The sequence below is a fragment of the Cinclus cinclus genome, chromosome 1, assembly GCF_963662255.1.
Source record: "Cinclus cinclus chromosome 1, bCinCin1.1, whole genome shotgun sequence".
Lineage (NCBI taxonomy): Eukaryota > Metazoa > Chordata > Aves > Passeriformes > Cinclidae > Cinclus > Cinclus cinclus.
Genome location: NC_085046.1, coordinates 132379392 through 132401170, shown reverse-complemented (window position 1 = coordinate 132401170; position 21779 = coordinate 132379392). Strand labels below are relative to the sequence as shown.

The 21779-nt window shown below is 35.8% G+C and overlaps 1 protein-coding gene across 41 annotated transcripts in view; it reads right to left on the bottom strand.

Moving 5' to 3' along the window:
* The window catches only part of RIMS2 (regulating synaptic membrane exocytosis 2), a 449594-nt gene that overhangs the window by 154758 nt on the left and 273057 nt on the right, over positions 1–21779 (bottom strand). For all 41 annotated transcript variants that reach the window (XM_062490879.1, XM_062490968.1, XM_062490936.1 and 38 more), the window contains 3 exons: positions 14901–14969; positions 3913–4069; positions 575–691 (listed from right to left, as the gene is read on the bottom strand). In XM_062490879.1, coding sequence (XP_062346863.1) covers positions 575–691; positions 3913–4069; positions 14901–14969 — 343 coding nt within the window. The remainder of the gene's footprint in view (positions 1–574; positions 692–3912; positions 4070–14900; positions 14970–21779) is intronic.

Genomic DNA, 21779 nt, shown 5'->3' with positions numbered 1-21779 from the left:
TAGTCATAGTCAGATGTGCCTCTAAATACAAAGACTCTGATTTCATACATGCTGTACTAATAATTTTTTCTTTTCTTTTTTACAGAAGGTTGAGCAAAGACAAAAAAAAGACAAAATATACTTTTGTTACATCTGTGAACTGCACTGTATCTGACAGGAGCAATACATTAATACTGAGCTGAAATTATCTATTTTTATGCCTCATTATTTAGCAGCAAAAATGACTAAGTATACTGATAGATTTTTAAAAGCTATTCAGTATTTCAAAAATTCGCTAATATAACACAAAGAAGTATTTTTATAAAAAAGGACAACTAAACTATGCAACTTCTATACTATACACTTTCTTGTAGATGTTTTCAGATTCCCTCCTGGCAAACATACCCTCTCTGGACACTTCTGACAGCCTTATGCACGCTGATATTTTGTAATGTATTTCATGCAGCCAGTGGATAAACAAGAAATGCTGATCTCTGGGATTAGGTATGTAATTTGATTAGCAAGATACCATACTGAAGTTACACACGTTGATGAGTGTAGGCTACAGCTGTTTCTACTTCCAGCCAGTCCTTACCTCTCTCTGTCGGGGGAGTAGTGCTCATCCATCACTCGGTGTCTGTCCATTCGGTTCAGGGTGTTGTAATGTGCAGGGGTCGATCGAGTCCCTCGCAGGCCCTGATCCACATTCCGACTAAGGATAGAAGATATCACATTCTGAGTTTTCAGTGTGCCAGGTTGACATCCTCTCACTGGTTTGTACAAACAGCTATCAGCAATCATGTTGGCAACAAGATCTGTTAGCTCACCAGACTTTTCTATACATTTAAAGTACAATAATTTTAAATCTTGAAGTTAAAAAAAAAATTTCTCATTTAGAAACTCATGCCAAACCCATGATAGGGATAGAGTTCTTTTTTTTTGTTCCATTGTGTTTCTTCTGGAAATAAGAGAAAACTTTTTCTTTTCCTTCATTAAAAATGTTAATCGTGCACAACATTTTATTAGTCTTTCCAGACTTCAAGTAAAAATTCATTTCTGACAGAAACATACACTGTATGTATACACTGTAAACAATTTTTCATGATTTCTTGATTTTGGCGTTACTATAAAGATGCAAACTGCAGTAAGACACAATGGGGACTTGTGGATGTTACAATAGAGTGCAGCTTGCTGAAAACATTGTCACATGAATTTAAAGCTGCTTGTTTTGCCCTGGAAAACTTACCCTCATCTGTAATCTCACTAGAAAAAAATCTGAACATACCCATAACCATTTAATTAGCTGTAAAAGTGGTACCCATTGTGAAAGCTTGGTTAAAGAGCACCAATCACCTGTACAAACTGAGACCAAAGCTTTCCCTATTGATTGTTTTGCTCAGTTTATCTACTGATACCTACTGGCACACACTAACTTTACTTTTTGTGCTCTGTAAAACAAATCCACAGGATTTGAAGAACAGGAAAATAGGAGACGACAGTTAATTGTAATAATTATTGGATAATGAAAACATAATTGTTTTGTATCAATTTCAAAATAATAAATTGGATGCCTCCCTTTAAACAAGTTCATGTTTTAGAGACCAATAAATTCTTCAGTCTCCTGTCCTTCACTGCAAATTGCACTAGTGTGAGCCTCAGTTTCCTTTTTTGTTTGTTTCTTTTACATCATTCAGTTCCCCTTGCCATTCTTGTCACTATTTCTGCCCTTTTGGTACCTGTCATCCTTTGTCATTTTCCAATGTCTGACTATTGTTAACTGGTAAATGTATCCTTCACTCTTGCTGCCATGACATTATTTATTTCTGCATATAAGTGCTGTAAAGACATTGCATTACACAAACTCTTGCTCCACCTCATTTGTCATGAAGCATTTTCCACTCTGGCATTCATGAATCCAATTATTGAGTTTATTCTGGCTAGTAAAGAGTAACAAGAGCAGTAACAATTTCTGGTCAGCCACAATGCAGTGGCCTTCGGTGGAGTTTATTAACAAAATTAAGTAGTACTGAGAACTACCAAATGGTTTCTAAGAAATAACAGCAACTTCTATGGCACAAAAACTCCTGCCTGCCGAGGTGTCAGTAATGGGAAATCTCTGGGCAAGCAGAATGCTCACTGCAGTTAGGACACCTACAGAGCAGCACATATACAAGTTCACCTGAACAGGGTGCAAAAGTGATTAATAATTCTTACAGATTTCCTGAGTACACCTGCATTTTCTGTAGAACTAAAAAAGATATTTCTGTAACCCACAGATTATACTTCTCTTCTACAAATCCTCCAACTCTCCTAACCTAATTTTCTGAGCTCAACGAGTCCTCAAAAAATTGATTTGGTGTGTGTGCAGGAAATATTACACAAATAATGCATTTGATTCTGACATTGTAGGAAAGAGCTGCAATAAATTCAAAACTATATTTAAAAATTTAGCTATAGGAAAGTTAAAAAGCAAGAGATTTTGAACACGTGAAGAAATCCAAGACTACAAGAAAATGAAAAGTAGATTTTCCAGTGATGTTAAACAAGTGGTAATTACCAGACTGGGTAAAAGTTCGGCCCAAGCATGCACGCAGACAGAAAAACAGAAAAACACAAACACACACACACACAAAGAGATTTTATTTATGTCTTTATCCAAGACAAATAACCTTTAGAGATTTAGCACAGACAATGATTTAGGCTGAAGTCAGTATAGTAAAAATCAGAATATTCCCCTTTGTGTCTGCCATTTTTTTCTTATTTCAAATCAGGCTGACTTGGTTTTGGATAGGTTTAGATTTCAAGTAGAAACACACAGTTTCTACCTCTTAGCTGTATGAGATGATGTGGGATAATCTGGAATCCTAATATCTCACTAATGCAAAAGGATATCATATAGGTTACATCCATTTAGAGGAAATGGTAAGTAAAAACACAAGTAAGATATTATGAAGTCAAGAGAATTTTAATTTAACACAAAGAGCAAAGATAACAGAAAGGAAAGCAGAGCACAAGAGAATTGAGATGGCTGCAAGAAAGGGAGAGGAACATGTACCTGCCAGGAAATATTGGATAATAGATCTTCAGTATTAAATAGGAATTGTGAACATTATGGGCAAAAAAGTTAACTTCTATTTTCATTTCAACTGAATTACATCATTTGGAAACCCACCCATACATAGTTACAAAAGGGCTGGAAAACAGAATTCCCATTTACATCTGTCCTTCTTCCTTTCTCTTAAGAAAGCTTATCCTGCAGAGTATTAAATCAATTGCTAGGCATTATCCAAAGTACTAGCTTTTGGATGAAATTTCCTGGTCTAATTCTCACAATATAAATAGTTATCAGAGATATTCCAAGATCAGGAGTCAATATATTTCACTATAAAACTGCATGTCTTTCAGTTTATCCTTGATGATTTAGAAGTAGGGGAAAATAGTAGAAAGAAATCTACTGTGGGCAGTAGGGGATGCTCCCTAGAATCTTAATTCTACAGAAATAAAAGGGTTGAAAACATCCACTGTTATATGAATGCTAAGGAAATATCAAACTACCATATTCTATAAAACATGGCACCTGTAAATAGCTCTAGAAAATGAAAACATGGAGAGATATTTTTCTTCCCTTAGATTGGACTGTACTGAATTTTGATGAAAAACTACATATAAATAGGCAGAAGTCAGATACAATTATGTGATCATATAATAATTACTATTAATAATAATATAGTAATAATAAACAATAAATAACATAAAACTGTCAAAAAATCAGGCACATCACTATAATATAAGAAAAAACATTATTGGCTTTACATAATTTTGTAAAATCTAACCATTCATTGCCATTTTGAAAGACTGGAGATTATTTCCAGTATCGGTACAAGATCAATACCACTTTAACTTATACAAGTGCATAGTTAAACAAGAGTTTACCTTTGTGGGGGAGGGACACTGGGAGACCACGATCTAGTCCGTCCTATACTATCTCCACGGTGAGGGGACCCTGATCGAGAACAATGATTAGATGACATTACTTGCTCTGGCACTGATAATGTTGAACTTTGAAGATCTCTCCCATTATGTCGGTAGTCTAAAAAGAAATGCAAATATTCAGTGAATCTGAATTTTCACTTTTCAACTTCCTGCCATACCTGTAGTAGTTAAGACGCTCAATAAAAGATGGGATTTGATCAGGAATGTTATTGTGTGTTCTTGGGTTTTATAATAAAGCATACATATGTAAAGTTGACTCCTGTTGTTATGCTCTATTTAAGTACAATTATAGTTCCTATAGTTATACTTTAAAAGTATAGAAATTAATACCATGCACCAAACTGGGGACTTACCATTTATGGTTAATATGATGTACTAATAAAAGTCAAATTAAACTGTTTTTCCTTAGAATAAATAAATTAATTATTGCATTTTAAATTAAAATTATATTGCAAATGTTTTGCACATTGTTTTTCAAATAGAAATGTCCATAATTAAAAGTTAATCCAAAATTTAGTTTACAAATTTGGGATAGGAAGCTACTATGGAGTTAAATAATGTGACTGGGTTCAAGAAAGATTTGTATTTCAGAAACAATTAAAAGTAACGATGACTCGATGACATCCAATGTCATTCCCAATTCTGAATTAAAAAACACAATTCCTTCACAAATAGCAAGCACCTGGCCTAATCTTGAATAAGCCAAATAGAAGGCACAAATGGTCTAAGCTAAAGCCTCCAAGTTAACTAGCCTAAAAGGCTACCACCCGGACATTTAACACAGGCTTTTAATAAAAACCTTTTTTAAAAGCTGGATGTATTAAATTTTATTGTCTTTACTGAATTGAAAAAGTTGAAATCACTGTCCCATGGTGCAATACTTTCCGTGGAAAAAAAGATGCTATATATATATATATATATATATATATATATATATACAGCAATTTCAAGTAAGTTTACTCAAATTTTGTGAGGATAAAATTACAACATAATGATAAGAAATTGAAGATTTGCAATTGTTAACTTGATTATAATGCTTAGCTGGAACAGGTCTTCAGAGAGTTCCTGGTGGCTATGACAACTCATATAATTGATTTCTCTATTCTGAAAACAGTAACCAAGTAAAGAATACTTAGAGACATCCAACCGGCACTGGAAAAATTCTGGCTCATGTAACTGTTATACTTTTCCCATGAGAATCTTCCAAGAGTATAATAATCTTCTGCTCATGACTTTTCTTATTTTTCTTCCAGGAAAATGTTCATTAGGACCTAAACAAAATCTTATTAATTCATCCCACTTTATGGTTCCAAGTATGTTCAATACTTTCAACGGACTACATATATTTACTGTATGGCCTTACAACTAAGGGTACATGTATATATCTATATATCTATATATCTATATATCTATATATCTATATATCTATATATCTATATATAAACAATCCTAGTTCATAAACAACTTCTTCTTCCTATGTTAGGGTGTAAACTGCTTTGTGTGTATCTGGTATGCGTACATAAAGGCGGAAAAAGACACATCGTCATTACATTACACTAATATAATGATGCTGAGGATCACATAATCTCTCCTCTGTACACAGCAGTCAAATCATGTTATGTGTATCCTCAGCTAAGAGTCAGTAAAGAAATACAGACTTTTATCCTACATACAAAGTAAATTTATTATTGTAAGCACTGACAAAATATACAGGGGCCAGTGCAACAGAATTCTGAAGTCACCAAAAGACATGGGAAATTTTATCTGTGTTTGAAACAGGGTGTTATTCACAAACTAGCAAAGCATAGGAGATACATAAATACATCTTTTGTAAATCAGTCTGGAAATCATTATGTTCTGCAATTCTTTAACCAGAAGTAAAAGAGCTGAAGTAACAGTAGTGGAGTCCACCCTGCAGGAGACTCCAGGCAGGACCTGTGGACCTGTGGAGAGAGAAGCCCACCCTGGGGCAGGTTTGCTGGCAGGACTAGTGACCCACCCTGGAGCAGTTTGTTCCAGAAGGATGCACCCTAGGGGAGGGGAGTCATGCTGGAGCAGATTGTGAAGAGCTGCAGCCCATGGGACGAACTGACAGTGGAGAAGTTGATGAAGGACTGTCTCCCATGAGAGGCACCTCACTCTGGAGCAGAGGAACAGACTGAAGGGTTTGTTCCCTGAGGAGGAAGGAGCGGCAGAGACAAAGTGTGACAAACTGCAATCCCCATTCCCAACTCCCTGTGCAGCTGAGAGGGAGGAGGTAGAGAACCAGGTAGAGTGCTGTGTCCAGTTCTATCCCCTCAGTTTAGGAAGGACATTGAGACACTTGAGTACGTTCAGAGGAGGACAACCAGGCTGGTGAGGGGCTTGGAACACAAACCCTGTGAGGAACGGCTGAGGCAGCTGGGGTTGTTTAGCCTGGAGAAAAGGAGACTCAGGGGTGACCTTATCACTCTCTACAACTTCCTGAAAGGTGGCTGTACTCAGGTGGGGGCTGGTCTCTTCCACCAAGCAACAACTGACAGAACCAGAGGATGCAGTCTCAAGCTGCACCAAGGGAGATACAGGTTGGAATAGGAAGATGTTTTTTACAGAAAGAATAATAAAGTACTGGGATGCTCTGCCTGGGGAGGTGGTGGAGTCACCATCCTTGGATGTGTTTAAAAAAAGACTGGATGTGGCACTTGGTGCCATGGTCTAGTTGAGGTGTTAGGGCATGGGTTGGACTTCATGGTGTTGAAGGTTTCTTCCAACCTAGTCATTCTGTGAACCAGGAGTCAAGTTGAAATCAGAGAGAAGGAAGGGGTAGGGGGAAAGTTGTGAAATTTCAGGGGGTTACTTTCTCATTATCCTACTCTGATTTTATTGTCAATAAAATAATTTCTCTGAGTTGTGTGTTTTGCCCATGCTCATAACTGGATCTCTTCCTGTCCTTATCTCGACCCACAAATCTTCAGTGACACTTTCTCACCCGTGTCCAGCTCATGAGGGCAGCAATGGAGCAGTTTTGGCAGCCACCTGGGACCTAGCCAGAGTCAATCCACCACACACAAAGGAGCAGCAAGTTATTATAAACTTCTAGATATTGAAATAAAAAACTTGATTTACAATACAAGAAAACAAAGAGAAATGTTGTCTTTTTATCCTAATAATGCGTATCTATTGACAGAAAAAACAGAGATGGTTCTTTGTATTCTGCATACACAAGGAGAATTTGTTGCATTTGGAGATGGAAAACAATGTAGAGTAGTAATATGAAGGAATAGGTAAATCCTTTGAAAAAATCAGCAGTTTTTATAATGTTTGGTATGTACAGACATCGAGTATGAGGGGAATGAGCAATACCATTCTAGGTGAATAAATATAATGAAGGGCAAGGTAATCATTTAACAAAACACAAACAAAAACCTCCTTTAAAATCTAAAAAATGCTAAAAAGGTCTAAAAAATTCCTACAAGTCAGAACAAGTAAATCAAAATTACTGAATTCATTAAATTGGCACAGAGAAACAAGTTAATTACTTTGGAAAAAAAAAGCCTCCTCCTGCTCTAATTTATTATTGTAGTCGACCATTTGAGCAGTATTGCTGCAATAAATCAAAATATTAATTATCAAGTCTTATCCTGATCAAACAAGTGCTTTACATTAATTTTGAGGTAGACATGCAGCGCTTTCTGGTAACTAACACTGGTACTGCTTCCTCATGACAATAACAAAGGCAGAAACAATCAGCATTCCTAGCAATTTTGCTGAATTTTGACAAATTTTTGCTACATTTTTTTAAGAAAGCTAGATGTGTTTAACTGTAGAAAGAAATAGATTGTCTAATAAAATTGTTGCAAGAAAATAAACTTTGACATTTATAATTAATTTACCTAAACCAAAAATTGTATTTACAAACTCCTCTTTTGCCAGCTGGTCACACATTGAAAAGCAGTTGTTTGAGTAAGACAACCCACTAACATGGATTAATGAGGCAATTTTGAAGTTATCCTTCAGTTTTGTAGAGTTAATACAGATCTAATTTAACTGCCTGTACTGTAGGTATGAATTAACTTCCAATTTCAAAAATATTGCAAATGCTGGAAAGGATATTGTTAGAGAAAGTAAAAACATTTTCTTGTGAAAAGAAATTATAGACAGAAAAGACAGGTCATAAGTGCAGCTTGACCAATGAAGCAATTATTTATAGCAGTAGTAAAAATAGGATAAACATTATCCTGCTTGCAGCTATAAATATTGAGTCATTACCATAGAATCAAAGGCTCTATAACTATGGCAAGCCTCTTAAATCAACAGAGTACACAGAACCTGATCATCAGTGTAGAGATGATCAGTGATAAACAACTGGGAGCTGCAGACACCTAAAAGACCAACACATGACAAAGATAACTGCAATGCCACCACCTTCTTCTTTCATGGGAAGGTTTCATTAAAAACTGATACATGTGAAAAAAGAGATTTTACAAAGCAAACTAAATAGAGCTTCTTCAGACCCGAAGTTTTAGTTTTATCTGATTTAAGAGAGACTATTAATATATTTGACTTAAAGTATTAATCCACACAGTATAGCTGTACTGTGTTAATATTTTGCTATGCAGGGTACATGTTCAGTAAATACTGATGATTGAATTGTTATTAAATTATTAATCTTTCAGGCACAAAATAGCAGAAAATCACAAATTTCCAAATACTAGGTTCACATCAACATCCCTAAAATAGCCCTAGAAAGAATTAATTGAAGTGTATAATGAAGATTTTAATTTAGATGCCTTGCTGCTTGATTTACTTGAAAGAAACTCTTAGTATGAAAATTGTTCTAGAAAGGCAGTACTAGAAATGGCTGTTCATCACAGGCATCATAATTGATTTGTTTCTGACACTGATGCTAAGTGATGTTTTCTCCACTTTAACATCTGTACTTGATTGAGGCATCAAGCTTTCAGATATTTAACTTTTTAACACTCACAGTGGTTGGGCTTAGAACAAGCACTAATTAAAAACAATTATATAATCTAATTGCCAGAAATACTTAACATACCAAGATTTCACACATGGGCACTTTGATGAGAATTCAGTTCTTTCATACAAATGTGCTCAGCTTCTGGGGTGATTTGAACATCTAAATGAAGAATTTTGATGTCCTCTAAAAAAAACTGCTGACAGTCACTGATCAAATAAATTGAATTGTTAAAATCTGAATATTTTGTATGTTGAAGATACATTATGCATTGCTTTGGGGAATTTTTTGTATCAAAGTATTATTCTACAAATATGCAAAGAATGAATGTACAGCGAAAGAAATTATAGTAGGAACAACTGGTTACTTGCTGCATAGCAACTCAGTTCCTCACAGGTATATTTAGCTCTACAGCACTAATTGTATTTATGGGCCCATTACACTTGAGACAATTCTTTTCTTACGGAAAAGCATTCCCACACAGTAATAAACTAGAGCCTGCTGAGTTTTCAGAGCTGTTCCTATACCTAGCATGACATGCAAAGCTTGGGGAAAAAAACCCAAAACACCACAGGTACTATAAAGATGTTTCTTCTTACTTAAGCACTCATCCATGTATATTTGCATTTGTCCAGCTAGTCCCCCAAATTAGACTCCTCTTTCACACTGTTGATTGGAATTTATCAGTCTTTTCTTGTAGCATCACCATAATTGTAACCCACCCCAAAGAGCTTTCCCTTATGTGAGATGTATCCACTAAAATCATCTCTAACAGAAATGCAACTTCACTGCCTATTAATGCCTTTGTCACTCCATAAATACAGGACTGTGGTAGAATAGAAACTAACACACCAAGCTCATATTTCCTTCCTCAAAGAGAATGCTATTGATGATTAGTAATAATCTGAAAATAAAACTTGAATCCAGTTACATCTTTACTTTCAAAGTGGAGTGATACAGCTTAGATCTAAAAATAGTTTTGACTAATTTTGACTAGTTTCAAGAAAAGCATTGAGTGAATTTGGATGTTTAAAGAGAAAGATGATTTGTCAGCTGAGGAAATGATACTGAAGAATTTCTTTATTTTTTAAATAATAAGAGTTTTCCATTTGAAATTTAAATAATAGAATAAACATATAAAATAGAAAGTATACCTTAAGAAATAGAAATGCAAGAAAAGCTTGAAGAATTAGAATAATGTCTAAAGAACTTTTGGCATTAAGTTGTAAATAACATACACATTATTTGTTTGAAAGAAAGGAAAATAGTTAAAAATGCATTGATCTAGGGGGTCAGCATAAGGACTATTCAACATAAGGACTATTCAGTTTAAGGTGGGGAGAGGGATTTTTGTGATATATAGACTAACATTTTTAACTCAAGGGAAAACCCAGAAAGAACAGATTTTAGAGCAGGGTGTTGGGTATCAACATGCAATAAAGAAAGAATCTTGTCAGTGTTTTTATCTGAAGTTACTGGGCTTTTGGGTCACTACAGGCTCCCATTTAGGGCTAGCTGCTTATCTACAACGAAATCTGTATTTTAGTAGGGATAGACGTAATCCACTCTATGTGCTAATGCTGTAAGATGTCTTTCTATATAGGCAGTGGATTTCAATCTGTAACCAAGGCGTGTTTTCTGCATCTGCTTTGAGAAGCAATCATCCACAGGATTCAGGCATAAAAACTCAGCCCACATTATCAGCAAATAGAGAAAAAGACATTTCCTCTGCAGCAAAGGCTGCAACATGACAGTGAAAGAATTCTTTTGAACAAAGGATTCTTCAGGTGCTTTGAGAAGCGAAGCAAAAATGGATAATTGCTTTTCATTCTTCTTCAAACACAGAAATATTTTTGTAAGTTCAATAGTAATTTCTATATTGATGTTAGTATTTTTTTCCTAATTTACTTGGCTCTAACTATTTTCTGAATAAATATCTTCTTTGTATTCTTATTTGCTCCTGAAACATACACCTATCTTCTGCATAATGATAAAAACTTATCACTATAAATGTTTTTCTTCTCAAAGCTGGAGACTGCATTCTTTACTTGGAAAAATCTCTTCTCTTTAGAGACTTGTAATGCAGTCTATGCAGAATTCACTGCCTTACATTCTTCCATGATTCATCTGTTGAAACATATCTCAGATTACAAGTGTTTCATAACACATAATCTGTTGTAATGCAGATGAGCTATTGGTGTAGAATTTTAAACATTAATATCTTACTTAATATTTTAGTGTTACAAACACAATAGGTGAGACTTTTATGATTAAATGATCTTGACAATACATGTCTCTGTTCATAAAGTCAGACTCAGTAGCCTGTTTGTATTCCCTAGGTTCAACATACACTAGAAAGTATCTGGGAAGAAAACTATTTGGAAATTTTAGTCCATATTCATTGAATTTGCTAACTGTAATACATGCTTATCTTTGGACACTAGAAAGAAAAAAAGAACACCCAAAAAGCCAACCAGCCTTTCACTGAGTTGTATTTATTGTTATAATATAAATAATGTTTTGTATATCTTTCTGGCACTTAAAAAAATCAATATAAAAAATACCATATCACTTTTAACAAAAAGGACATAAGAGCATTCTAAAAGGCAATTGTAGCTGCTGATATCCTCCCACACAGAACTGCTGGTGACAGACAATTCTGAGGGCCAAGGTCTATTGTTCAGAACAGCAAAATAAATGCTTTAAATTGTTTGAGAGCTATGTATAACCAATCTAAAGACATAACTAGAACTGCTAATACTGTTCATCCCACTATCCTATGGTAAGATTAATGCCAGCAAAGTTGAAATATAACAGAGTCTATTCTTGTGTTCCCCAAGATGAATGTATATTATATTTGAAGAGAGCTATTTTAGAATCTAGTAAAAAATTGCTTTTAAAATATGCAATGTTATAACCCTTTCTGACAATTGCTGTTGGAGAATACATGTGTAGCCGGAAAAGAGACATTTAAGTTTTTCAATCATTTTATCATTATTTTCTTAAAAGCCTTCCCTGCTGACAGAAGCAACAAGCTGAAGTTTATTCCATTTGTCTAAGCAGGATAAAATCCAAGCCATAAGAAGTGATAGATTTTGTAAATAATTTTTCCAAGAGGTCATAAAATCACAGAATGGTTTGAATTGGAAGGGAACTTCAAAGGACATACAGTCAACCATTATGAATAAAAGTAAACTGAAGAAGAGCAAAAAGATCATTTTTATTCTTCTTAAAGGTTTCTGAAGTTTGGTTCACAGGTGTGATACTAGGAATTAATTTTATGGAAATTTTTTGAGAACTGAGAGTACTCAAAAGATGCTGGCAAACTTTATTCATGTAAGGCACTATTTATACAGCAGACAGAAGAAGAGCAAAGTGTCATGTTAAATAAACTGAAAATACAAAATGAAAGAACTGGGGTAAGTAAGAAAGAAAGAAAACAAAGAGAGAGAAATGGTTTCATGCAAAGAGTGCATACATTTAAACCAAGATTGGAATGAGTCTACAAATGAATACAGGACCAATACGGAGAGTGGACGATAAGACAAGACAAGAGAAGACTAAACCAGAAGACTGACAAATATAGTGGCAGAAGCACAAAAACTGGTAGGGCACTAAATTAATATTTCAAAAACTAAAAACCAACAAATTTTCCTCCTCACACAGCCGGGCTGAATTAAAATGCAACTAAGGTAGGTGTAGAGCTGTCCAGCAAAAATTCAATAGCTTAAAGATCCTAAAAAATGAAAGGTGGTAAGAAACTCAGGTAAGGGAAGTAGACTCATTGATTTAACTGTAAAGATCATAATTTTACAAGTTGCCAAAGCATAAGTTTATTGAATCAAAGTTGTAAATCTAGATTTTTTCATAAGAATCCTGCTGATGTTGAAGCACCTGGTAAAAAAATTCTTCAAAATTTAGTACCTTTTCCAGGGTGGGGAAAAAGATGTCACTTTCAAAATGATGCTACACTGGGCACTCTAGAAATGTATCCATTAAATTCAGTTCTTTCATACCTTTGCTTTTAAACTCCTCAGTTAGACTGATACATTTTTAACTTAACTGACCCATAGCAATACGAAAGCCTTTGTTTTTAGGAGGACAGGCAATTTGAATGCCTTAGAGACTACTAATTACAGATAGAAAGCTCATCAAAGACTGAAAGTACAGTAAGTAGGAACAAAGGACTTCTAAGGATGGCTACTTCTTAATTCCATTAATTCACACCACTCTGGCTACCTATTCTTCCTGTACTCTGACTGTAATAAAGCAAACAGGGGAGTGGGAAATGCTGAAAGTTTTCCTTAACAGTTTTCTAATTAAGGTAATAATCTGAGCACTGAGCCTGATACTGTTTGAAGATAAATGCTTTAAGGAACACAGAAATTTTAGTGGTTTTGGAGGCCTAGTGTTCTTTTATTATCTGGTAAAACTGCTGAACTTTAGCACAATATGACTTGTCTGTTAATATCATAAAGTCTGTAAAATTTTATGTTGGTTTATAAAAAGGGCTTTTTAATAAATTTACATGATGCTTATTATTAAAAAAAAAAAAAAAAGAAAAATTACTTCCTTATCCCAGCAAATGCATGACCCATAGCATGGAATAGTAACATACCAGGGTCAAAAATTAAGCACAGCCTTTGAGTTAACCATTAAGTAGCTGGAAATAAAAGCATGACTATGAAAACAGAAATGTGTCTGAGCTTGGACTGCTAACAGTTTTTAAAACAGGATTAGGCAATTCGTATAATTAGATAGTTCACTAAATGTCTGGATTTATCAGTACTTGGCTTCACGACATCTCACCATATTCAGGATTGTCTATCTCACCTTTTTATTCCCTCTAGTTCCAAGGTGAGCTGTATTCCTGTCACTCCTCTTTTCTATCTCCCCTTCCTCAGCCTCCAGCAGAATGTACTACACCCCATTTGCTGACGGGGGCTGTGTGGTAGGAGCACACTTTGACTGACCCGAGTGGATCACGGTCTTACAGCTGCTCTGCAACCAGACAGATTTTACTGCTCAGCCTTTACTGAGTAAGGCCCAATCCCCACCATGGAACACTTGAGCTGGACCTTTCCCCAGAGAACCAGAAACTGTCTAGCACAGAAAACTCTGTGTGTTAAAAATCTCACAACAGCAGCAGGGTAGCAGAATACACACTGAGACGTGTGCCCCACTCTGTGCTGATACCAGCAACCCTCGGTGCTGGTCAAAGGTAACACAGCTGCCTCCTTTGGGTTGGATACTGGGAAAAATGTCTGCCTGAAAGAGTTGTCATGCAATGGGGCAGGCTGCCCAGGGAAGGGATGGAGTCACCATTCCTGCAGGTATTTAAAGGACATGTGGCTGTGGGACTCAGGGACAAGGTTTAGTAGTGGACTCTGTAGTTCTAGCTGTTGGACTTGATCCAACCTAAAAAATACCCATGATTATATAAGCTTAAATATATTCTCTGCTGTATTCATCAAAAGAATATGGTTATGATTTTATTGTTTTCAGCTATGATTATTTTTTATCTAGGAATATTTTTTCTCTTAGAGGAGGAGACATGATAACTTTTTTCTCAAATAGGCTCCATTCCAATACTTAGTGAAACAATTATTTGCTATCTCCTGTCCTGCCTTAAACATTCATGTTTCAGATCTTTGGCAGTGTTATTATTCCATCATGAAATTTTATAGACTATATAAACCACAAATGTCTGTCAAAAAGAATTAATACATCTTGACATTTATTAAAAATGATACCTTTATGCTATTTGAACCATTTTATAAAATCAGTAATGACATTCACAAACTGATTTATTCCCCATTAGTAATTTTTAAGATTAGATATGCATTATGCTAATATTTATTTTGTGTCTCTTAGATTAATTTTTATCAGATAAACATTGCAAAATTCATAATAAATTTTAAATACAAAATATTTCTATTGAACACAGACAAGTAAATTTAAACATTAGTACCTGAAACAACACCAATTCCATCATCACAGTCATAATCAGAGACTTCACTGTCACTGATTCTTTTGGATCCTGAAAAAGGAAAAGACATTTATAATTTTCCTTCCTGTAAGTTAAAACTTACTCTGTCAATAATACTTAAATTAATGTATGGATTTCATACTAGACCATGAAGCATTAATGTCAGCATATAAATTATTCATGTTACAATTATTGCGCATATATAACTGCACCAATTATTTAAGCTAAATCTTTAAAGTAATATAAAATGAAATGCTGAAATACATCTCCACAACATTGTTTTTATGAAATATTTTTATATACTGTATATTCATTCCATATACACAGGTATTGGCATTCATTCTGTAAAGAAACTGGCATCACACTGTTCAGCTTGCAAGTTTTCATATACAAGGCACCTTCCTACCACAAAGTCTTTGAATAACAGAAAGATCATTAATAATAATAATATTAAATTCATGTAGTATACTTTCTTTGAGTTCTTAATAAGGATTATCAGGAGAAAAGGCAGCTTCACACATATAGTGTGCCATGGAACACAATCAAACTATTAAATGTACACCTGCCAAAATAGCTACAGCTGAGTTGGCAAAAGCAGATTCCACTTCCACGATTAGAGCCTGAATGTAGGTCACACAGGACAAGTAAATATGTCAGGTTTTGTTCAGCCTAAATTTACTTTGGTATCCTGTGGCATCTTTCAAACAGTATATGATTGTTAAGATCAGAGTTAAACGCTGGTATTTGACTGATAAATATTCATTTACTTCTTTTAAATGTGAAAAAAATCCCTGCTTTTCAGCAAGATGGTGTGTCTATTTTAGTTCTTGGCCATCTAGAAAGGGCCAATTGGAAGGCAGAAACTTTGTCACACCTCCAATCACATGCAAGATTTTTTTTTCATGCCTCAGGACAATTTTTCTGAAAAATATAGACAAAAATATCAGTAAAAAACTTGGAGTAAACCTGAAGAATCCCAGGACAAAGTCTTTATCTGGCACAGAAGGATGCCTACCCTCCTTTCTCAACAGAAAACTATGATAACATGTACTAAGTGATTTTTGACAAAAATAAAGAGTTTTCTATTTAAATAAACTTTAGAAATTATTTGAATTATAAGAACTGCTGTCTTTCTTTTGACTGTTGAGTATTTGTTTACCTGCCCACTAGAGGATAGTGGAAGGTCCCTCTTCAGCAGAGTGTGCTTACAACATCTGAGACTTCTCCCAAAGACATCCTGTTTACAGTAAGTAATCAACTAATTCTGCACAAATCCATATAATTTCATTTTAAGTCACAGTATACTCTTGGCCTCTGCAATATTCTATGTCAGTAAATTCTGAAGTTTGAGTATATATTGTGTGAAATCAGCTTCCCTACATTTTTTTTCTATTATATTATTTTCAGACAATGCCCTCCAAACTTTTGTATTCTGAGAAACATGAATCAGAATTCTGTATTCTTCTACAGTTACCTCTTTGGTTTGCAGGTTTTTTTGTTGAAATATTGTTCTTTGGTTCCTTTACAAATGCAAACCATTCCATATTTCTGATTGTTCCTGCTGTATTTGTTTGAAAATTTTCTATTTCTCCTGTGTCTTTTATGAGAATCCAGAAGTCACTGCAGCAATTAAGATGTGGGTGTAGGAATTTGTAATTCGAGACTGCAGACTATTTCTTTGAGGATAAAAAATTTCTCATTTTAAAACTTATTCAACTAAAAAATTGTCTTAAGTGTGATATGTGCTAATTCTTAGAAAACAATATAGCATGCCAATAAATTATGCAATTTCAATAAAGAAATTTTAATTGTGGTTATTTAACTACACTAAGGTTGATGCTTTCCTCACAAGTAGGAAATTAAAATTAGTTCAGAGAAACTCATGCGATTCTCATATGGTAGCTCAATTTATTATACAATATTAGAAATAGCCATGCTACAATGGGTAGGGGATAAGTATCTTTGAATTCAAGAAAAAACAAGTAAAGTCTTTCTCTAAAACAAAAAATTACAAGCAAGTGATGACAATTAGCACTCAAGAAAACCTAGAAGATGAGGGCAGAAATGAAGGAAAAGGTTTGCACCTCCTCTGACTATTTTCTTAACTGTAGTATTGCAAAGGCCCAGACTCTCTTTTTTCCCCAAAGAAAGCATCCGCTGCACCTGTCGTGCTGTCCCTGTTGCCATTTTCAGGAGAACCTTCACTGCTATAGTGATATACGTGATAGTGAGCAAGAAGGATTAGTCTCCATTCTTCTTAGCCACTGATTCAAATCCAGGTCATTAAATGAGGATGTGCTGATTTTACCCTGGCAGGAGGGCACAGTAGGAAGTTTTTCTCCCTGAGAACTTCCTCTGTGAATTGATGGGACCAGTTGGAGGCTGGTTTAGTTGTTGACAGCCTGAGAAATCAATTGGAAAAGTCGGTTTGCTCCGTGAATCACATTTGAAGCAAGTAAACCCCGGGAAAGCCCTCTTGCATTTCCGTAACACTGACCTGGCCCGGGCCAGGTGGGAGCGGCTCCGGAGGCTGCTGGGGCCCGTCTTTAACCAGGGGTCCCAGTGGCCAAGAGGAGAAGCAGAGCCCATTGCTGGGATCCTCGCCCTCCCCAGGTGTTCCCGTGGCTCGGGGGGCCCTGCCCTGCCGCCCTCACGGGCTGGGGGGAGGCAGCCGGGCCCGGTTCGGGAGAGCCCCCAGGGCTTTGTGTGCTGGGCAGGGCAGAGGGAGAACCCCCGGGCTGCGGCTGGAGCTGGGGGCGGCTGGAACCGGAGGAAAGCCATGGACACACGGCCTTGGCACCCATCTCTGCTCTGGATGCACTTTGCAGTTTTCGTCCTGCCCCTCCAGCATGGCCTGGCACAGCCCCTGCAACTTCTGGGTGTGAGATTTTAACTTTTCCAATGCTCACATAAGAGTTACAGACTTGCCATCTTTCCTTAGGTGAGAGGAAGAAGAACAGAAAGGATACACCAAAGTCAATGAAGTAAAAGCTAAGTTCCTAGATGGAATGAGAATGAGGAGACGCCATGAAGTTTGGCTGAAAAACCTTTTTGTAAGTTTTAGGGGCGGACTGTACTTCACGAAAAAATTCCTTTAAACCATGAAAAAAAGAGAGAGACATGGGGAGGTGGAGCAAGGTGTGAAGTGTTTCAAGAATCCTTTGCCCCGAAGAAAGGAGGGGGATCTCTGTTCCAGTGAATAATGTATGAACAGAGAGAAGTGAGCTGAAGAGAACTTTTGCCTTTGAGTAGCTCATCCTTAAAAGTAATACCCCATGACTTTTTAACATGGCCCACAACTCAGTTCTGGAAAGACTGTGAAGTGGGAGGAAATTCATGATCCTGCCACTGTTAATCATGAAAAAGCAGAGTCAAGAGAGAACTGGTGATTTCCTCTCTTGGTAAAAGATCCTTATAGCTAAACAAGAAGAAACTCATCTCCCTAAAGTGAACTGAAAAAGATTATTTAAGTAAGGAATTGACTGAAGTGTCCCCGTATGTTATTAAGCTGTAACAAAGGGGGAAAGAAGAACTGGTCTGAAAATCTGTTCTTAATTTATTATTATTATTATTATTTGGGTTGTTAATAAAGTTTTTTTTTTCTTTATTCCCTTTTAAGTTTTAGGCCTGCTTTACTTTTACACCTAATTCCATTTCACAAAAAAAGGTAAATATATTACAATCGGCAAACCTGAACTATTACAGAGGACAATACTTGTGACCAAATAGTAAGCAGGAGAGCCCTACTAGCTGGCTGGGGTTTGGCTGGGACCTGAAAGGCAAAAGCTCCAAAGGGAGTGCAAAGCAGCAGGATTCTGTCTTTTGGTGACCCTGACAGTGATCTGTCTGGCAGTGGGTCTGTGGCTGCTGGGCAGAGATGCCAATAATGTTACTCAGGCCCTGTCAGAGAAAGGATTGTGGAATGGGAAGCTGAGGGCAATTGAGTTTGCTGATGCTCATCACATGGATGCTTGGAGAGGTTTTCATCACGAAAGATGTAAAAAGGCTGAATCAACTATGATTTGAATAGATGCCATTTACTCATCAACTAATTCATTCTTATGAATGAATCTAATTAATTACAACTGAGGTTGCTTTTTATTTATGTTTATATTTACAGCTAAGTACATCTGCTTTAACATATTTTTAGAATATTATATTCTGTATTCAGGAGGAGATACTTGCATCTTTGAGGATGAAAATAGTCAGCTGTTGTGAGAGTGGGCTCTAGACTTCCCAGCTGTGTAGCTAAAATTATATATTGTTGTAGTCACAGGATACATCTGGCAGAAAAGAGAGATTAAGAAGCTTCAACAGACCACAGGTATAAAAGACAGGGTTTTCTCTCTCTATCTTCTCAAACCACATCCACCTGTTACAGAATCTCCTAATACCTCAGCTCCACATCATCTTCCAGCATCTGAGAGATCTGAGCTTCAGGGAAGAGCCAGGGAAAGAGAAAGTGAACGGCCAGGATTGAGAACTCCCCAAAGGATGGAAGCAGAAAAAAAAAATAAAAGGAAGGGAAGAATCAGATTAGTGATTTCTCAAACTGTCTTTGCCGCTGCAAAGAGGAGAGTCTCTTGTAACATCCTTAAATATGAAAGCTTGATCTGAAAGATGAGGTATGAAGCTTGTTCAGCTCAGATCATCTATTCTATCTCCTCAAGCTGCTATAAGCCAGCTCTACTAACAGACTTATAGTAAAATTCATCAGTAACCAGCAATGATAAGTGAAAAAATTAATCATGTTAAAGTAATATTTTTCATTTCCTTACAAATGTAAATTAAAGTGATGGTAAAGAAGTCAGAAGAAATTCTAAGTATTAATTACTTGGTTTTATCTTTGGCAATCAATGTTTTCAGGAAGGACAGAGGAAGGAAAGCAATGCTATGTCAATTAAATGTGTAGTGTCAAGAACTACTGCCTGGAATATATAACTTCTGCAAAGGAATCAGATTATACGTATATAAAACATTTTTCATTAACTTCAGAAATGGAACAAACTAGAAAGTGCACAGTTCAAAATCTTCTATTGAACTAAGTATTTGAAATGTCAATATAATTGCTGGCAGATTAGTTTAATATTTCTTGGATTTTTTGCAAGAGTAATTTCATCTTCTGCATATTAATTTTAGATGGCAATTTTCTTTTTAACCTATTGACCTTTTTAACCTATTAATGTAAATGTGAAGATTTAGGCATGTGTCCCACCTCAGCCATGTCTTTTCAAAGTACTACTTAGTTAAGTAATTTGGACCACTGATCACAAGAAAAGAGAAAGAAAAATTCCTATTTTTCTCTGGGAAATGTGACATTGAAGCATCTCACAAATTATTGCAAATTAATATTGTGAATGAACCTGTTATTTAGTATTTAGTTAATATGTTAAACTCTTTGACATATACTTTATAAAATATGGTCCTAAAATAAGAGCAAGGAGTTTAAATCCATTCTTACATAAATTGGGAATTCAGTAAAAATCTTACATTCCAGGATACTGTATACATTAAATGAATTCATTGGTGCCAATGGTTTGCCTGCAGTTAACCTTTTCTTTGATGCCATTCCACTAGTATGTAGCTTATTTATAAAACTTTATTGGAGGTATTATTTCCCTTATGTCTGATAACTGGGTAGTAATAGATGGTAAATTCAGACTTTCAAATCCCTTCCACCCAGATGAACAATTACAGTTTTGGACTGAAGGCAAAATAGACCCCATGCTACTGTAACCCTCAAAAATGTCTTAATTCAGTATAACCCCAGCCCCAGTGAAATCAAAATCAAGTTTGCCTTTAACAGCCTTAAACTATCAATAAAACTTCTCAGGGGAGAGTTTACAGGAGAGTTTACACTGGGGACTATCACCCCTCCCAGCATGAGAGCTCTGTAAGAAGAAATGCACAGCAGAACTGGAAGTCCACAGCACCTGCAGTGTAGCTTCCATTGCAAGGCTGGGGAAAAACCCCACCACATAAAAACCATTAGGACCATTATTTTCTACTTCCATTTAGCAAGCAACTTCTATTTACCTTTTTTTTAATATTTGCACTTTTATTTTCTATTGCACAGAAAGGGAATTGATAATACAGTAGTTTCTTAGTATAAAAACTTTTCCATTTTTCATCCTCGGGGATGGAATAGTGTAAAGAAAAAAAATGAGGTGCATCCCATGGAAAGTTTACAAAGAAATAACTGTTTCATTCATTAAATCAAATGAAATAGTTATTTCTTTGCAAACTTTCCATGGGATGCAGTGTTGGTGGCCATAGAAAGCTTCAACAACTTCTAAATAAAAATAATATGGGGACAATTGAAAAAATGTTCACAGAATATTCTTTGGTTTGCCCAAGCCTGTCAATGTTTAAAAAGCATTTGGACAATGTATTTAATAACATGCTTTAGCTTTTGGTCAGGACTGAATGGTTGGGCTCTTGGACTAGATGATTGTGGCAGGTCCCTGCCAACTAGAATATTCTATTCTGTTTCACCATAATCACATTTCCCTCCATAACAGCATTCTAAATAATTGGAACTCTCCCAGATGAATGAAAAGATATGCAAATAGAAATGTTTTCTTACAAAGCAACCAAAATCTGGGGAGGGTTCCAAAAAACTTTCTGCCTTCCACATGACACTGAAGTTGGCACACAACTTTTCTTCACCCTCTTACTAATATACAGAGGAAATAATATAACTGCTGTGCTTCATATATTCCCCACAGACATTTCTGATAGACTTCAAGAGAAGACTAACACAGGAGGTTCAAAGCTCTACTAAAGTGCATATGACCAACCAACACAGTTATCAAAATGAACCAGGACAAGGCATAGAATGAGAAATAAAATTACTGTGAG